General features: G+C 36.8%; 1 protein-coding gene across 1 annotated transcript in view; it reads right to left on the minus strand.

The window, feature by feature from the left end:
• Positions 1–4,030: 4,030 nt before the first annotated feature.
• The window catches only part of NFIA (nuclear factor I A), a gene marked incomplete at both ends in the record, with an annotated part of 324,239 nt that continues 311,713 nt past the window's right edge, over positions 4,031–16,556 (minus strand). Inside the window, 1 exon segment of the mRNA XM_084243810.1 lies at positions 4,031–4,185. Within this exon segment, the coding sequence (XP_084099936.1) occupies positions 4,031–4,185 (155 nt within the window).

The following is a 16,556-nucleotide window of genomic DNA, read 5'->3' on the forward strand; positions in this document are numbered from 1 at the left end:
ATTGTTAAGGGGAAGAAACAGCAGGTTACCAACACAGTGTATATAATATGATCTCATTTTTTGCAATGTATTTGTATGCATAGACACAATCAGAATGGATTTATGCAGAAATGTTAACAGTGGGACTACAAGTGATTTTTATTATTTTTCCCATCTGTATTTTCCACAATTAACATGTATCGTGACTGTAATAAGAAAAAGTCATTATTTTTAAACTGCCTTGTGTATCATTTAGATTCAACCAATACTTCCTGACTATCCACGATGTGCCAGGCCTGAGAATGAGTGATTCCAGAGAGGTGAGCACACAGTGATGGTTGATTTTGTTGAGTTGAAAGGGCTGTCTGAGTTTAGCCAATGACTATATTTTTAAAACTGGGTTGAAGTACACAAAACATAAAATTTCCATCTAAACCATTTTTAAGTGCAGAGTTGAGTGGCATTCAGTTCGGTCCCATTGTGGGGTAACCATCACCAACATGTACCTAGAGAAGTGTTTTCATCTTGCAAAACTGAAATTATACCCAGTAAGTAATAATTGACCATCCCACCCTCCCTTACACTCTTGGTAAATGTCATTCTACTTCCTGTCTTTGAAATGGATTATTCCAAGTACCTCACACGAGTATAATCATACAATATCTTCTGTGACTGGCTTATTTCACTTAGCATAACATCTTCAAGTTTCATCAATATGTGTATACTGCAAAATTTCCTTCCTTTAAAAGGTAGAACAGTACATATTATGCCCCATTCAGATGGTATATGTGCAGTACAATGTGTATACCATATTTTGTTTGTCCATTTATCTGTGGGTGGAAAATAGGGCCTTTCCAATTTTTGGTGACTGTGAATAATGGAGCTAAAACATGGGTGTGCTAAAATCCCTTGGAGACCTTACTTTCAATTCTTTTAGATGTAAACTGGTAATTAGATTTTAATGCAAACTTATATGAAAAACAGGGAATATGCCATTACTATTTCTGAGAGTTGAGAGCCGGTATCTGCTTAAATATCTGCAGAGAGAGACCTCACCAGCTCCAGGAACAACACAGCACAGTCGTTATAGAGGAAGGACCTTCTACTCGGACAGAATAGGGCCCATATTCTTGCTCTGTGCCTCACTGCTGTATGGCTTCCGGGAAATCAACAGTCTCTCTCTCTCTCTCTCTCTCTCTCTCTCTCTCTCTCTCTCTCTCTCTCTCTCTCTCTCTCTCTCGACTCCAAAAAATATTTGTTTTAATTTTGATGAGGCAATTTGACAAAATTAAAAATAAGTATCTTGATGGCTAATGGGTGTGGGCTTCTTTTCATGGTGATGAAGATGTTTTAGGAAGTTCCAACAGTCTTTTTAGGCCTCAGCTTCCAAACCTACAAAGTAGAGATAATTGTACCTACCCTGTGGATGGCTATAAAGATTTATCTGATAATGTACCTGAGGTACTGAGGTACTTAGTACACAGAATATGCTTAATAAATAGAAGCAAAAAAAAAAAAATCCAAGAACTCTCTTTTTAAAGGGCTTATGAGAAATTATAAGTTGTCTCCTTAAAATCTCTATGAATTAGTTTATGTTCTATCTGCTGGAGAAAACAGAGACCGTATCTAATTTCTTGTATAGGTTGATTCAGGCATTTGAAGAGATTTCCACCAGGAACTGGCCATTGGTAGAAAGGGAAGCCATTTGTCTTGTATTTGTTTATGGATTTATGTACAGGATACTCTTCTGCATTTACAAAGCTCAAGAATCTGCCTGGGTAACTGTGCAAGTTTTACTTCTCCAAAGACAGAAGGCAAAACTGTATTTTCCCAGAAAACTTTTGCTGTAATTCAATTAATACAAATGTCATGCCTTATTAGCAGAAGAATCAATGTAGAAAAACACAAGCTTGCCTAGGAAATTACTAATCTGCAAGCCATGTCCAAACGATATCTTAAAACATTCCTGAAAAGTACTCTTCCAAACTAATGTCCTCTCAAAAAGGAGCTTATTTTTAAGGTATGTCATTACTTTTATTACCCTTAACTATGTCAAATACATTTTAGACATAATAGATGGTTACAGAAACTGGTTTCTTTAAAAAGTTAATACATACACCTTGAAATCAAAATCACTAACACACATAATATTTTTTCTCAGAATTTTTGGTAAAATGTGACAACTCCATTAGCACAGTTTCTCAGAAGAAAATCGAGGAGAGCTCTCTTCAAGCCAAATGTGGCAGGTGTCATTGTGATAAGAAACATTTAGCTGTTGCCCCCATGATGCCAAATATTTAACGGAAATCAAAAAATTCAGCTCCAGATGCCAATATCGGGTCCACATGACATCATTCAACCAGATGCGTGTAAAATCTGGATTTTTAAGAATTGAATTCTTGTGGTTAACATCCTGAAGACTCACTTTGTGGGTTAAATAAGGTATTTGTGTAACAAAGCCATTTTGGAATATAACATGTTTTGATTATAGAGAAATAAACTGAATGGAACACAGGGTACAATTTCAGTGATTGTGCATCATAGCTTATACAAAACTTTCTATGTAAAACACAAACAGGTCATTTCAAAGCTGCATTTTTGAGGTTTATAATGAAGTAACTTGAGATTGGTACTTTGAGAAAAGCAATTGTCCAATGTAGAGTAACTCCCCCTAGTTCTCTCCCATCAAATTTGAACACATTAGCCAAAAGTGCAGAATGGAATGATGCTCTTCCATTTTAATGCATTCGAGGTAATTATTCAACTTCAGCTCCAGCCATTAAGTATTTGAAGGTATAGGAAAATAAGCAATAAACTTGAACAATTTAATGGGAGGTACTGAATGGACATTAACCCCAGAAGCCAAATACAAGCCAGTTTCAGTTGAAAACACAGGAGTGGGAAATTTAAGAGTTAACCTTCTCCCTCCGCTTTTGCTCCCCCTTTCCTTCCAGCTGCTTCTTCTGAGGCTGTACTTTCTATGACCCTGCTTCAGTGTAAGGAAGACTTCAGATGCAATGCAGTTTAACCCTCACTGTTGACATAGTAATAAGCTAAAACACTTTACAGAGAGAACAAATGGACCCAAGAAAGCCAGTCTTTTCTGTTCAGAAGCACCTGGTCATAGCCTTACCAACAAAGACAAACAGCTGAAAATTAAGTGTCAAGTGTCTAGAGATTACACACCCAGGCACATGCAAAAACTATCTCAGAGAATATTTCCAAACGCCATACTGAGACCTCTCAGAGAAAACGCTCTATGTCAATTATGATAATATATAGTCATGTTCTAATTAGGAAATCAGAAAATTGTTTCTTTCAAAACTTGAATCTCATTCTGATTCACAAACCTCTAAATATCTATCTACTACCTTTGAACTCAAAAGCTCTTTCATTATTTCTCAATAACAGCAGCTATATCAAAACATTTACAGACAATGTCTTCAAGACACAACTAGCTACCAAAAAAAAGTTCTAGGTATCCTGGTATACTCTTTGCTCAACCATGGATGTCCAAAAATGACATGATATTCACACACCATCCCCTGTCCCACAGTGCCTTGCTTCCTTGCCAGTGTATCATCACAAACCACCCCCTATTCCTGCACTATCACCAGTAACCAAATGGGGCTCATAAAACTGTTCTCTGACAAAGTTTGCCTAGTTTCTGGGGATCTTACAGATGAATAAAGGAGAGTGACTAGGTGTCCTCCAGGCCTAGCATGCATGCTGACATCTCGGCCAGAGTGACTCTCCAGGTCTGGTAACCCTGGAGCTGCTTCTGTCTGCTCCTACGTGGACAGACATGAACCGCTAGGAGAGGGGACTCACTAGCTAGCATGGGGAAGATTTTCTTGAATAGCAAAAACAGTTCTGGCACAGAAGCCCTCTTCCTCTACCCCCTCAATAAAGAAGCAAAAATCGCAGGCGCCGTTTTCCAGGACTGCTGAGAACACATGGATATATGGCCCAAGGCCTGGGATGGGTGGGGTCGGGAGGAAAAGGGACAGAACAGGGGCTGGGAAATGCAGCCGGTTGTGCTGAAAGACAGTTACAATGCACCTGATGAATAAAACAAGCTGCACCACATACAGAAAAGATGAGAGCGGCCCACCTGTGTCTGTTGAGGGATATTTACAAAGCTTGGATCCCGTGGTCCAACACTGACGAATCGGTTTGCGGGGGAGGTGCTGGGTGTCGAGTAGGCTGTGAAGGGAAGGGACACATGCGTTCAGGAAGCAGCACGAGATTGCACACACAAACAACACCAAAACACACAGTCTCTGAGCCTACGCAGCTGATTAACAAGGAAATGTGCAAACACTGGGGCTAGCAAAGGGATCTGGCTAGCAAGGGCATTTTAGACAGTCAAAAACGGGAAGACTGTTGGAATAAAACAATGTCAAATTGAGGCTCAGAAGAGCTCTCTTCTTCCATCATACAAATTAGAACATGCAGGGCATTGGCAAAGAATATTTTCTGAGTTAAACACGAGCTCTGGGGTCAGAAAGAGATATCCTAGTCTTTAGAGCCCAGGGAGGAAGGAATTAGGTAGAAAGGGGAGGAAAGCAGTTCATTTTCCAGCTTTTTACACTATTACACTCCTAAAAATCATGAAATGTTCCCATGCTTCTGGAGTTAAATAACAAAGAGGAGTCTTTGTAGAAGGAATTAATGGGTTCTCCAGAAAGGAGGTAGAAAACCATTTTGAACAAGCTGTCTTTATAGGCCCAACAGAGTGTCTGGAATTTTATGATGCACAAAATATGCTTGAAATATTAAATGGTTAGTTTTCCTCACCTAGAACCCTCTATTCAAACATAAACTGCGTGACCTGTATGAAACCAAGACATCACGCTGTAACCTCAGGTGCTATGCTTCAGTTTATTATCCTTTTCAGAGTACTGTTAAGTATTGTTGTTGGTTTTTATATTTGTATTTAGGAGCTTCACTCTAGTGAGATAAATTCTGAGGCTTTGGTGTTTCCTTAATTCACAAATCCAAATGCACATTTTGTTTTTCAGTGTCTTGCAATTCACTTCCTTACCATAAACTCCAAAAATTTATTTGCATTATTTCTTTATATTAGAATTTTTAGATGGACCATTGCTTCATTTCAGATTTCCTAGTAACAAAGTCCTAAGTTTTTTACATGAACTCTAGCCACACAGCATCTAAGACCTGAAAAGGATTTGCAATTTTCAAAAACACAGATATTTAAGAGTAAAATACCACATCTCTTTGATAGATTTTTTTTCCTTATTAACGTCATCTGTTTCCTGGGTTTTGATTTTCTATTTTATAGAAAACTGCTCATATTTCTTTTTTTCCCTTATTAAAAGCATCTAGGAATAAAATTTCCACCTATTTGGCCCGAGTGCTATTGGTCATCCTTGGTGAGCGCTAGGTCACCCACACAGACCTATGACAGTGATGTTCAACCAGATTGAACAGTGAATGAACACCAGGGGCCCTGATGTCTATTACTGAGCAACGTTTTGTTGTAGGAGTATTTGTTGTTGTAGGAGAATCTGTTCAGTAATGGCCCTATAAAATGATCTAAATGAGTGATGTGTTGTATCTTCTGATTTCCTCCAGCTATCCCAGACTGACTTGAATTAGACGAGAAAGACGTCTGTGTTTAACCAGCCTCTGCGTGTCTCTCTTATGGGGATGGGGGAAATAGAATTTTTTTTAAGCTCAGTAAAACACTCTTGTTTCATTCAGCTTACTGCTTTACACTGATACACATTAAGGAATCTCAACAGAAAGTTATATACTCAAAAGGATGAACTATAATTACCTGATAGTTACCAGCTCCCTGGGCACAAAGAGGATATGGGTGAGATAAGAAGGAAGTAGATGAAATAACCTGTTAAACCGGTTAGTGGTGGTGGGGGGGGGGAGTATTCTTTCACAGGTGAATAGGTAGGTAAGTTGAGAAAGAACAAAAAGGCATGATGGGTATGGTAAGTACTAAGACTAAGTGATTGATGACAGATGCTGAAATATGAGTCCTTAGTTTAGTGGCATTAGTAGAGCCCTGTGCATGGGCCTGTACTGGTCATTGCAGATACACATGTCCTATGACATTTGTACCATACCAGTGACATCAGAAATAAGCATGCTGACTAAGCCCACAATATGTGGTTCTTTTCCTTTTCTTTTTGGCTTTTCTTTATTGACCATAGCAAGCTTATTAAATCTGGAAAGGCTATATTCATCCCATACTCTATTTTTGCCTGACTTATTTGTGCCATTTGAAAGGTTAAGTATACAATTAATTTAGCCACTGAGAATGACTCTGAGGCTAATATTGGATATTTTCCTTTCTTCAGTCACGAGACAAATTTTGCAACCTTAGTTTCAAAACATCTCAGAAGGTTGTTGAGTTCTTACAGGCTACTAAAATGGCTCCAAAGTTTATTCCACCTTTAAAAAAAGGGAGTATTGGTAAGAAAAGTGGCAGTATTTTCGAATTAAAAAAAAAAAGTATATTACAACTACAAAAATCTCTGAATACCCCAGTCATTGAATGCCACAAAAGATGCCCAGGGAAACTGATTGTACCGAAAGATAGCTCCTGGGAAAATCAAGGATGCAGGCAAAACAAGGAAGGAAGAAAGAAATTCTGACTCATTTTCCATCATTGTAGCTACAACAGGCATAGTGTTCACCTACAACAGGATGTAGTTCCAGAAATGATATGACATAAGTTGAATTTTCCCAAAGACACAGTAGAAAAAGGGAGTTACATTGTTGACCAAAAACCTCAACTGAAACTTTTTTATTAAAACAACCACATAGACCATAGTGAATCAATTATACATGCACAGTTAAGAGCTTTCAACATGAATACAAAATCAAGTGAAAGGGGCAAGCAGTAACTCATTATATACAACTATGTTTACTGTGGTATTATATCACATTCATATCTTTCTTAATTGTAATCTGGTCTTATTTACAATAGCAATAATCAAACGCTACAGGAAGAGCTTCAGGAAATCAGGAAATCCAGAAGAAAATTTCTAGGGAGATGACTGAAAACATTTTTGAGGATTCTGGAGGGAAGATTCAGAAATTCTTGATTTTCTGGTAACATCAAAAGGAAAATCAATTTGCTTATATAATCAGTGTAAAGTCCTCATGGCAAATATGACTATTAGAAATCAAATTACTGATTATTTTGTTGCTTTTGAGATGGAAAGGTTTTTTTTTTTTTTTTTTTTTTTTTGTGGGACCCTCGCTGGTGGCCGGGGATCGAACTGGCACTGCAGAGGCTGCAGGCAGCCTCGCAGCCCAGCGCTCAACCGCTGCGCCACCAGGGGAGGCCCCTAGGTTTTGCTTTTTTTAAGCAGCCATTTTACCAACACAATGAATATCCTCACAGGCCATTTTCCTAATACTATGGAAGAATATTCCAAAAAGAAGCTTCCACTGGTTTTTATTTGCAGTAATCTGATCATGTTTTTCCTCTTTCTACTATATTTCTTGGTTATTTCTTATTTCTTTTTCCCTCTTTCTACTATATAAGTTTGGTCTTAGCCACAGTGGTATCAAATTCCAAACCAGAATTTGATTCCATATGCAGAAAATCTTATTCTTGTGCGTTACCTACTTATCATATGCATTGTTGATTCTCTAACCCTTCTCTTAGGCCATGTAAGTCCTGCTTCAGTGTAATTAGTTGGGCGCATGGTTGTAAAGCTATTCTTTCATTATAAGCAATTGCTTTACAGGGGTTCTGAGGATGCTGGAATCTGTCTCGAGGATGGTGGGGTTGGCAAGCAGATTGACACAGGGGATCTAGAGCTACTCTATGCAATTGCAGGCGCTCCCTGGGAGAACAGCCTCTATGTTCTCAGAAATAGATGTGGGTGTCAGTTTTTTTTTTTTTTTGTCTGGATAAGAAGAAACAAGGGATGTGTCTATATAAAGGAATGATGACCTTTCTAGAAGAATCAGTTCAGAGTCTGTAATAGCCTTTCCCTAACAATCATACCTGACCATGGTCTTGAGAATGTGATCAAATTGTTTTGAATAATGATGTTTGGAGCTTTACTGTTTTTGGAAAGACACAACTAAATAAAAAGATATTAAGATGTCAAAATATTTATACTGATGTCAATTGATGTGTCTTTAGGAAAAAAAAAACCCTATTAACAAAATGACTCAAATCTGATAAATAAAAATGGAAGTCTGCATTGCTTGTGTTGAAAGTAGGTAGATTAAAGGTCTATACCTGCTTTAACAACCATGGAAATGTATATAATCACCAAAAAGCAGAAAGAGAAGAAAATTTAGATAGTGCTAAATGGAATGTGACTGTGAAAAGAGAATCACCCTCTGTGCCCAGAGTGCCCTCAGGTAGGTTGATTCCGCCTGGGACTGAATTCCCTGAGTAATAAATGCCCTGGCCAGCTCCTCTGCCTGGAAATAACACAGTGAGGCATCTTGGCAGAAAGCAAAATGTAAGACCTGTTGAGCTTTGATTTTCTGAATTTACTTCCAGATACAGGAAGCAATTAAGTCTTCTAAACCTGGCTGCTTGGCCTACCAATTGACGTGAAGTTTGAAGAGAGATTTGTGTTCTGTTTCATTGGAGACTCCAATTATATGAAAGGAGAGAACACCCCTTCTTCATTTGCTTAACCTCCACAAGTCTGATTGCAGGAGTGTGTCAACAAAGAGAGATACTTTATATACTCATACTGATGCCCCCACCTCTTTCTATCCTGGCACACAGCTACTCTGTGCCAGGCCCTATACTGGCATATTATGGGAAATACAAAGGTGAGCAAGACACATCGCCAGCCTTGAATACATTGAATACAGGAGAGATAAGTACAGAAAATGGAAACATGAGTGCCTAAAGCAATATAAATAAGTACTGCATGGTGTTAAAGGACAGAAAGTGACACCTGGCAGGAGAACAGAGGATGGAGGTGGTTTTTGCAAAAGGCTGTAAAAGATGTTTTGGTTTTCAGGTTCAGATGGTTTGGGAGTCACAAAGGAAGCAGCACACACAGAGGGACAGAGTTAGGGGACGGAGGGAAGGGAGAAATGATGGGACACTGAAAATTATGTTTTTGCCAATGGGAAAGGAAGTAAAATTTTAAGGATCAGGTTCTCAAATGTTTGAAAATGAAGGGATGTAAGTCGAATTGTTTTTTTAAGAGGAAAAAATAATTTATAAAATAAAAGTACCAAATTTCCACTCTACAGCCCATTAAGACAACTAGATACCCTCACTCTCTAGCTCTAACCCTTCAAGGTTCAAAATGCACTTCTCATGTTCCCTTGTTTTAAGAATGTCAGACATATTCCACATGGGGATTTCCCTCTAAAAATAACCACTCAAAAATTCAATTTTATTCAAAATAGACTTACTGTGATTTTACTACCTGCCCAGGAATGTGCTAGTTATTGGACAGAAGTAATCAAAACAAGTCTAGGAGTGCCGACTTGAACAGATTCCTGTGTATTCAATTGAAATTTATTAAATGTTTATCAATGACACCTGACAGGGAAAAGTGCATGAGAAACCATTCGATTGTAAATTGAAACAGTGAGAGTTTCAAATACCTACTTGAAATAGCTTCTAGAATCTTCTTTTCACTGAACCAGTCACATATATTTTTTAAAAAGCCCTGTGAGAAAATTTTCATTTCTAAAACAATGCAGAAACTATTAAAAAAATAGATAGGCTAATTACCCTTGAACTCATTTAGGAACTTGAATAGCACTATTTGTTGCAAGAACATAAAAGGAACGTTTTTCTCAAAAGGAATGGAGGATATTGAAGAGTGTTTCCTTCAAGGCAATCTATCAGTATTGATAAGTTTACAGGGCCTGGCTCAGCATTATTAATAACCATAAACAGTCAAGGAGACACAGTCTTTGCTTATACATGGTCTAGTATTTGGGGATTTAAAAATTCCCACGTGATTGAATAAACGCCAGAGTTTTCACCCAGATGTTTGGAATCTTCAAGATAACCACACTGAATTTCCATTATTTTGATCACATCTGTGTAGCAGTTACCTACTCTATTATCTCTGCAAATCCTTTGTCTCTACAAACAAGTTACCACCACTACCACCAAAAAAATGACATAGCTCCCAGGGCATGAAATTAAAGCCTACTTATCACTAGTAAATTATTACAGAAAAACATACCCACAAGCTTTCTTTCTGAAAAGTGAATGAATGCGAACTTTAATATATTAGCATTACTTAACATGGATGGCAACAATTTGCATGATGTGTCTCATGTGCAAGAGTTGACAAAAATCATGAAAAGAATCAATATGGCAAAGGCAGATGGCTTTACTTTGCTGGTATTTCCACTTGTATTAAGGATCCTCAGAGGACTTTAGGGGCTCAAACCATCACGGTCAGACACGCAGAAAGGAAAGTGTAAGACAACTCATGCGCACGCAGGGAGAAGGGATCAGAGTCACTGGTAAACTGGAGATGCTTTGACTAGATGATTCCAAAATCTGTGTGATAAGGAGACACTTTGCAATGAGTGACTCTTATATGAAGTCTATTTAAACTGCCTAATACTTTTCATCATAATTTTAAAGGATAAGAAGATAGCCTCTTTTCAGTTAATTTTCATTTATTTTTGATGGCTAATCCAATTTCTGTAACTGTTATTTATTTTTATGTGTATGATGTGTATTGTTCAATGGAGAGAACATAGTTATTGATCAGCAGCAGCAATGCAGATGGGTAGGTACAGGTGACCGTTATATTACATAGCCACAGGGAACAAAGCCTGGGGTTTACTAATAAGATATTTAGATCAATATATTGGATTGCTCCCTCTTGAAAGGCTTTTGTGGCCTTGCAAAGGCAGTGTGCTTCTGGAAACCTACTAGGAATTTATCCTAAAAAAATACTTAAAAGTATGGATAAAGATTTATGCTCCAAGATGTTCATTACAGCATTACTTATAAGAACAACAAATTAGAACTAGTTTATTAGCAAATGCTTCATGCTTATGCTGGAGTATTTGTTGTCATTAAATATTAGGGTTAAATGTGAAGTGGGGAAGGGGTACAATGGATGATGGAGGAGGACTTTCAGAGTCTTGGTGGTGGGTGTGTGTGGTAACACTTGAAGGAGGTAATCCTATACCTCTAAATCATAATAAATGTTGTCACTTCAAATAGATAATAAAATTATTTATAATCTATATAAAATTAGCATTAATGATGTGTCTATTACATGAAGTAAAATTAATAAAATAATTCTATAAAACTGTATCTAGAGATATACCTATCACACTTATGTCATGATCAATTATGTTTAAAATGTACACAGAAAGTGATTATCTCTGAAGAGTAGGACTACAGGTGATTTTAAAATACCTTCCAGTAATTTTTAATCTTCAATAAACACAAATGGAAACTTGAAATGCCAAATAACAGTCTTTTTTTGGGGAGCAATACAATATAGTCAATAGAAAGTGAATTTTAGAACCAGAAAATACTGGATTTAATCTGTTTCATCTTTTACTAGAAATGAGATTTTGGCAAGGCAGTTAATCTCTCTGAGTCTTTCTACATAAAGAGCCCAGCAAAACAAATATTATTTCCTCCAATATTGTTAGCCCTTCAACTAAGGCTTCACCTCTCTGTGAATGTCTAACAAACTACTCTCTTCACAAAGGAGATCCAGGAAGTGATCTCTGAAGATAGGCTGAGTCAATAAGATGGGAAATCCCCAGCACCCCACTGTGTTTTATATGAAAAGAATTGAAGGGAAAAAAAAATACTACCATCATCCAACCAGGGGTCTACTGATTTCAAAATGTGACTATGCATTTTAAAAAATAATATTCAACTCTCTCACAGGTTAATGTTATGATCATATTCATAAATAATTTGAAGGTATAAACTGGCAGAATCTTGGGAACACAACTTGGTAATTATAGGGAAGAGTCAAACTCTATGTATTAATAGCCCCAATTCTCGAAATCTATCCTAATGAAATCATTAATGTTGGGGGACAAAAATATACAATCAATGACATGCTGTGTAAACCATATATGGAAGATAATACATAGGTTGTGACAAGGACTAATGTGTTATAATAGGGCAAAAATTGTTTAAATTCATATCCTTATATCCTTTTTATACAAAATAAGAAAAGGTACACTTAGGAAAATAGTAATTAAGAAAATAGCATACAAAATATTATTATCATTTATATGATCACAATCATTGTACAGATGTTTTATATATAGCAAAATAGAATAAACATTCACAAGGAAAAAAGTTGGGGAAAATCAGACCAAAATATTATAGTTATTACAGGAGAACATAATGTTCTTTTTAGAAAGCGTCTTTATTTTTCAAGTTTCCTATCCTGTCACATAATATCTTTACAAAGAAAATCTTAAAAGTCATATGCCACTTTTGTAATCTGAAAAAGTTAAAAATTCAGGCAAAAACAAGACTTGCATGGGTTATAACCTCAGTGAGAGTCATGCAGTGTTTCACATGTATCCTGGTAGAGCGGAAAGCAGTGGACTCAGAGTCTAACACACTTGGTTTTGAATACTGGCTTGGCCTCGGTTTCTTCTTTCTACAAAGAGGGTTAACAATTCCAATTTTTCAGATTTATAATAGCTACTAAAGGTAACTAAGGTAATGCATATAAAAAGATCTACTCAAGTGTTTGATTTTCAGTAATTATTTTTCTTTGCTCTACAATGTGCACATTAAAAATTGAATTGTACACAAAGTAGAAATACTCTGCAAAACGTATTCATGAAAAATCATTATTTAAGATAGTACATGTACATCCGTATTCAACAGATTCCCAAAGCAGAAATTGGGACTAAATAGTGGCTACTGAGAACTAAAATGCCACCTTACACTAAATTCTATGCTATCTGTGAAGGAAAAAGAATATTATTCTTTATCTGAAAGATCACACATATTTTGCTTTCACAACCAGTTCAGGTTAGTGGACCTAGAGTCTAGATGATAAAGATTGCCCAGGACTTTATGAACTGCCTCCTTGTGAGACTCCTTGTCTCATGTGTGGCTTTTAGTCACTATAGTTAATGAGGTTAAAAAAACCTTAGATCACTAGACAAATATTTTGTAAAATAGAAAAATCATTATATTGCATGTAAAAGGGGATTTAAAGGTCAGTAACAGCTTTCATTCTCATTGACTAAGGCACCAAAAACTATCTCCCAACATACCAGTATCTACCCTCCAATACACAAGCAAATGTGCATATTTGACCTCCACTGTATGGTGGTATTCCTCACAGGCTTTCCAGTACTCTGCTTGATGAATTCATACAGACTTGTTTTATTTTTAAGAATATTAAGTATTGGGCCTCCCCTGGTGGCGCAGCGGTTGAGCGCTGGGCTGCGAAGCTGCCCGCAGTTCCCCTCAGCAGTGTATTTCGTCGGTTTGCCTGTTTTGTTCCCCACTCTGGCTCTGGTGAATTCTCTCACCCTCCTGTGCTTCTGACTGTATGCAGTGCTTGTATAAATAAATAAATAAATCTTTCAAAAAAAAAAAAAAGAGTATTAAGTATTTCATATTGGTAAAATATTTAGGTTATTAACAATCATTTCATATTGGTGAATATTTAGGTTATTAACAATCTTTTGTTATAATCAATGTTGTAAAGAATACCTGATGTACATTCCTGCTCACATATCAAACTACATGCAATGGTTACACTTAAATTTAATATAATATATGTGATTCATGTATATATATATTGTTTTATAGATACAAATAAACAAATTGTCCTCTGAAGAGGTTGAATCGATTATAGCCCTCCAACAGTACAGGTGAGTGCCTGTCTTCTACACTATAGTCTATATTTTGGGGAGGATACTTTCCAATCTTTGTTAATCTGATAGGCAAAACTGTCATTCAAATTTTCATATGTATTGCTTTCATGCTACATGAATGAGATATCATTCATTGTTTTTCATTTCTCTAAGTTTATACTTTTTTTTTAAGATTTATTTATTATTTATACAAGCATTGGGTATAGTCAGAGGCGCGGGAGGGTGAGAGAATTCACCAGAGCCAGAGCAGGGAGCAGAGCAGGCAGAAGGGGAGCAGCGGGCGGCAGGAGAGGTCTGCGCGCCATGTGGGACCCTCCTCCGGTGGCCGGGGAGCAGCCGGGGATCGAACTGGCGCTGCAGAGGCTGCGGGCAGCTTCGCAACCCAGCGCTAAACCGCTGCGCCACCGGGGAGGCCCTAAGTTTATCCTCTTAATTTCTATTGCAATGTTGGTCTTTATCTGAATTTTAAACATGATTTATATGTTAGCTAACTTAGCTCTCTAGCATATGTGTTGCAAATATTTTTCCCACTTTATCTTTTGTCTTTTGACTTTCATGGATTCATGTCTTTTCTTTCATAGAGTCTAGGTTTCTGTACTATTTAGAAACACCTTTTTCATTCCAGTGTTATTTTTTTAATTGTCCTATTTTCCGTGTGGTATTTTTAGGTTTAACATTTTTGTGTATATTTTTCCTCCATGAGAATTTGTTTTGGTGTGAGGAATTTAACTTTTTCTGGATAGTTAAAATATTCTTCACTGAATAATGTCTTTTCCTCTCTTAACATGCTACTATCATTGTATTTTACAGTACTGTAGAAATATAGGTCTCTTTCTAATTCATAAGGATATCAGAAATAAAAAAAAAAATGAAAGCAACAGCACAGGTAGAGAAATTCAAATCAATGTTTAAATACATCAAAGTAAAGTAAGTTCCCCCTGGCACTAAGTGATATCAGACATTAACCTAAAATTATTAAGAATGAGGAGGGAGTTCTTTGGAATTGATTTGTAATCTGTCTGTGATGTTGGCTTCAGAATCTATGATGTTATAAAAACTCATGAAAATGTACATTTAAGAGAGAATTATGTAATGCAAATTGGAAAAAAAATTAAGAATAATGAAAAGTCCACATACCAGAATTGAAAAAGTATTTTTCAAAAGAACACTGATTTTTTTTATTCTTTTGTAATTATGCAGCAATTTTTCTTGGAAAAAGGAAACATGGTCCTCATGTTGTCTAAAAATTGTGCAAATATGCATGTCATTCACTGACTTCCTCTAAATTTAATTACTGATTAAAACAATATGTTATAAACATAAAAAAAAGTATTGCTGAAAAGGAGATCAGCCAGCATCTGGGTGAAAACTCAGAAAACAATTTTTTTCAGTGTTTGTCAATATTTCCAGTTCTGGAGAGCTCTGGAGAAACAAAGAAACCTGTCTTTTATCAATATCTCCTATTTTTATACCTTTTTATTGTTTTTGCTGTATGTGTCCCCCAAATCTTTACTTTCTTTTCTTTTTTTTTAAAGATTTATTTATTTATTTATACAAGCACTGGGTACAGTCAGAAGAGCCAGAGGGTGAGAGAATTCACCAGAGCCAGAGCGGGGAACAGAACAGGCAGACCAACGAAATACACTGCTGAGGAGAGCAGCGGGTGGCAGGAGAGGTCTGTTGCACCATGTGGTACCCTCGCAGGTGGCCGGGGATCAAACCAGCGCTGCAGAGGCTGCAGGCAGCTTCGCAGCCCAGCGCTCAACTGCTGCGCCACCAGGGGAGGCCATTTACTTTCTTTCTTCCCCTGCTAACAAATTATTCTCAGCAACAGAAACTCAAATTATACTCAAGTATGAGTGACTGCAACATCTTGTTATATGTTTCTCAGATAGAATTTTCATTGCAAAAATATGGATACTTTTGGACTAAATCAAAGATACTCAGAGGAGGTTATGACCAAGCATATGAACTTATGTTGAAGGAGGCTGGGTGTGTAGCATGGCCCTGCTATACCTGGCTGAATGACTCTGAGTAAGTTATCTTATTCCTCAAGCCTCATCTTTCTCAATCAGGCGAATGAAAATATTTATAGGATTATGTGAGACTTTACAACAAGATAAACCGTTACTAAAAGTACCCTACACAACGCGTAAGATCTCAATAGTTTGTTGTGATTCATTTCAGACATGAGCTTGCAATCATGGCTCCCAAGGAACCGGAAATCACGTCATAGCACTTCGTAATTTCATCAGTCACAGTACGAGGTACTAGGCAGAGCATGGGGAGGCCTGAGCTTGTCAAGTTACCACAGGAGTATAATCTTGGGAAAGTAACCTCCACTTTCTAAGGTTGATTTCCTTTTCTGAAAAATCCTGACCTCACATGAGCAAAAGGAAAGTGGAGTGAAATAATGAGGATGTTTAAAGAGGCTTGCTAACCAAAAAGCATTGAGTGTTTATTAGATTGGAAAATTTCGATCTTGGTCATAGATTTTTGTTATGTTCTTGGTTAAGAGCTCATATTTACTCATATTATTATATATGATATTCATCAGCAATATGAAAATAAATAATAAAGGACATGTTTCTATTTTAATAGAATTCTAGTTAAAAAAAATCAAAAGTTCAAGGATAAGAAGGCATGAAGAAAAAAGGTTTATGAGTCTCATGCATTTTTTTGAGTTTCTGTGTTCCTATTTAATTAAAAAAGGAAAATATACATGTTTTATTTTCCGTCATCAT

Source organism: Talpa europaea (genome assembly GCF_964194135.1).
Source record: "Talpa europaea genome assembly, chromosome: 9".
Taxonomy (NCBI): Eukaryota; Metazoa; Chordata; class Mammalia; order Eulipotyphla; family Talpidae; genus Talpa; species Talpa europaea.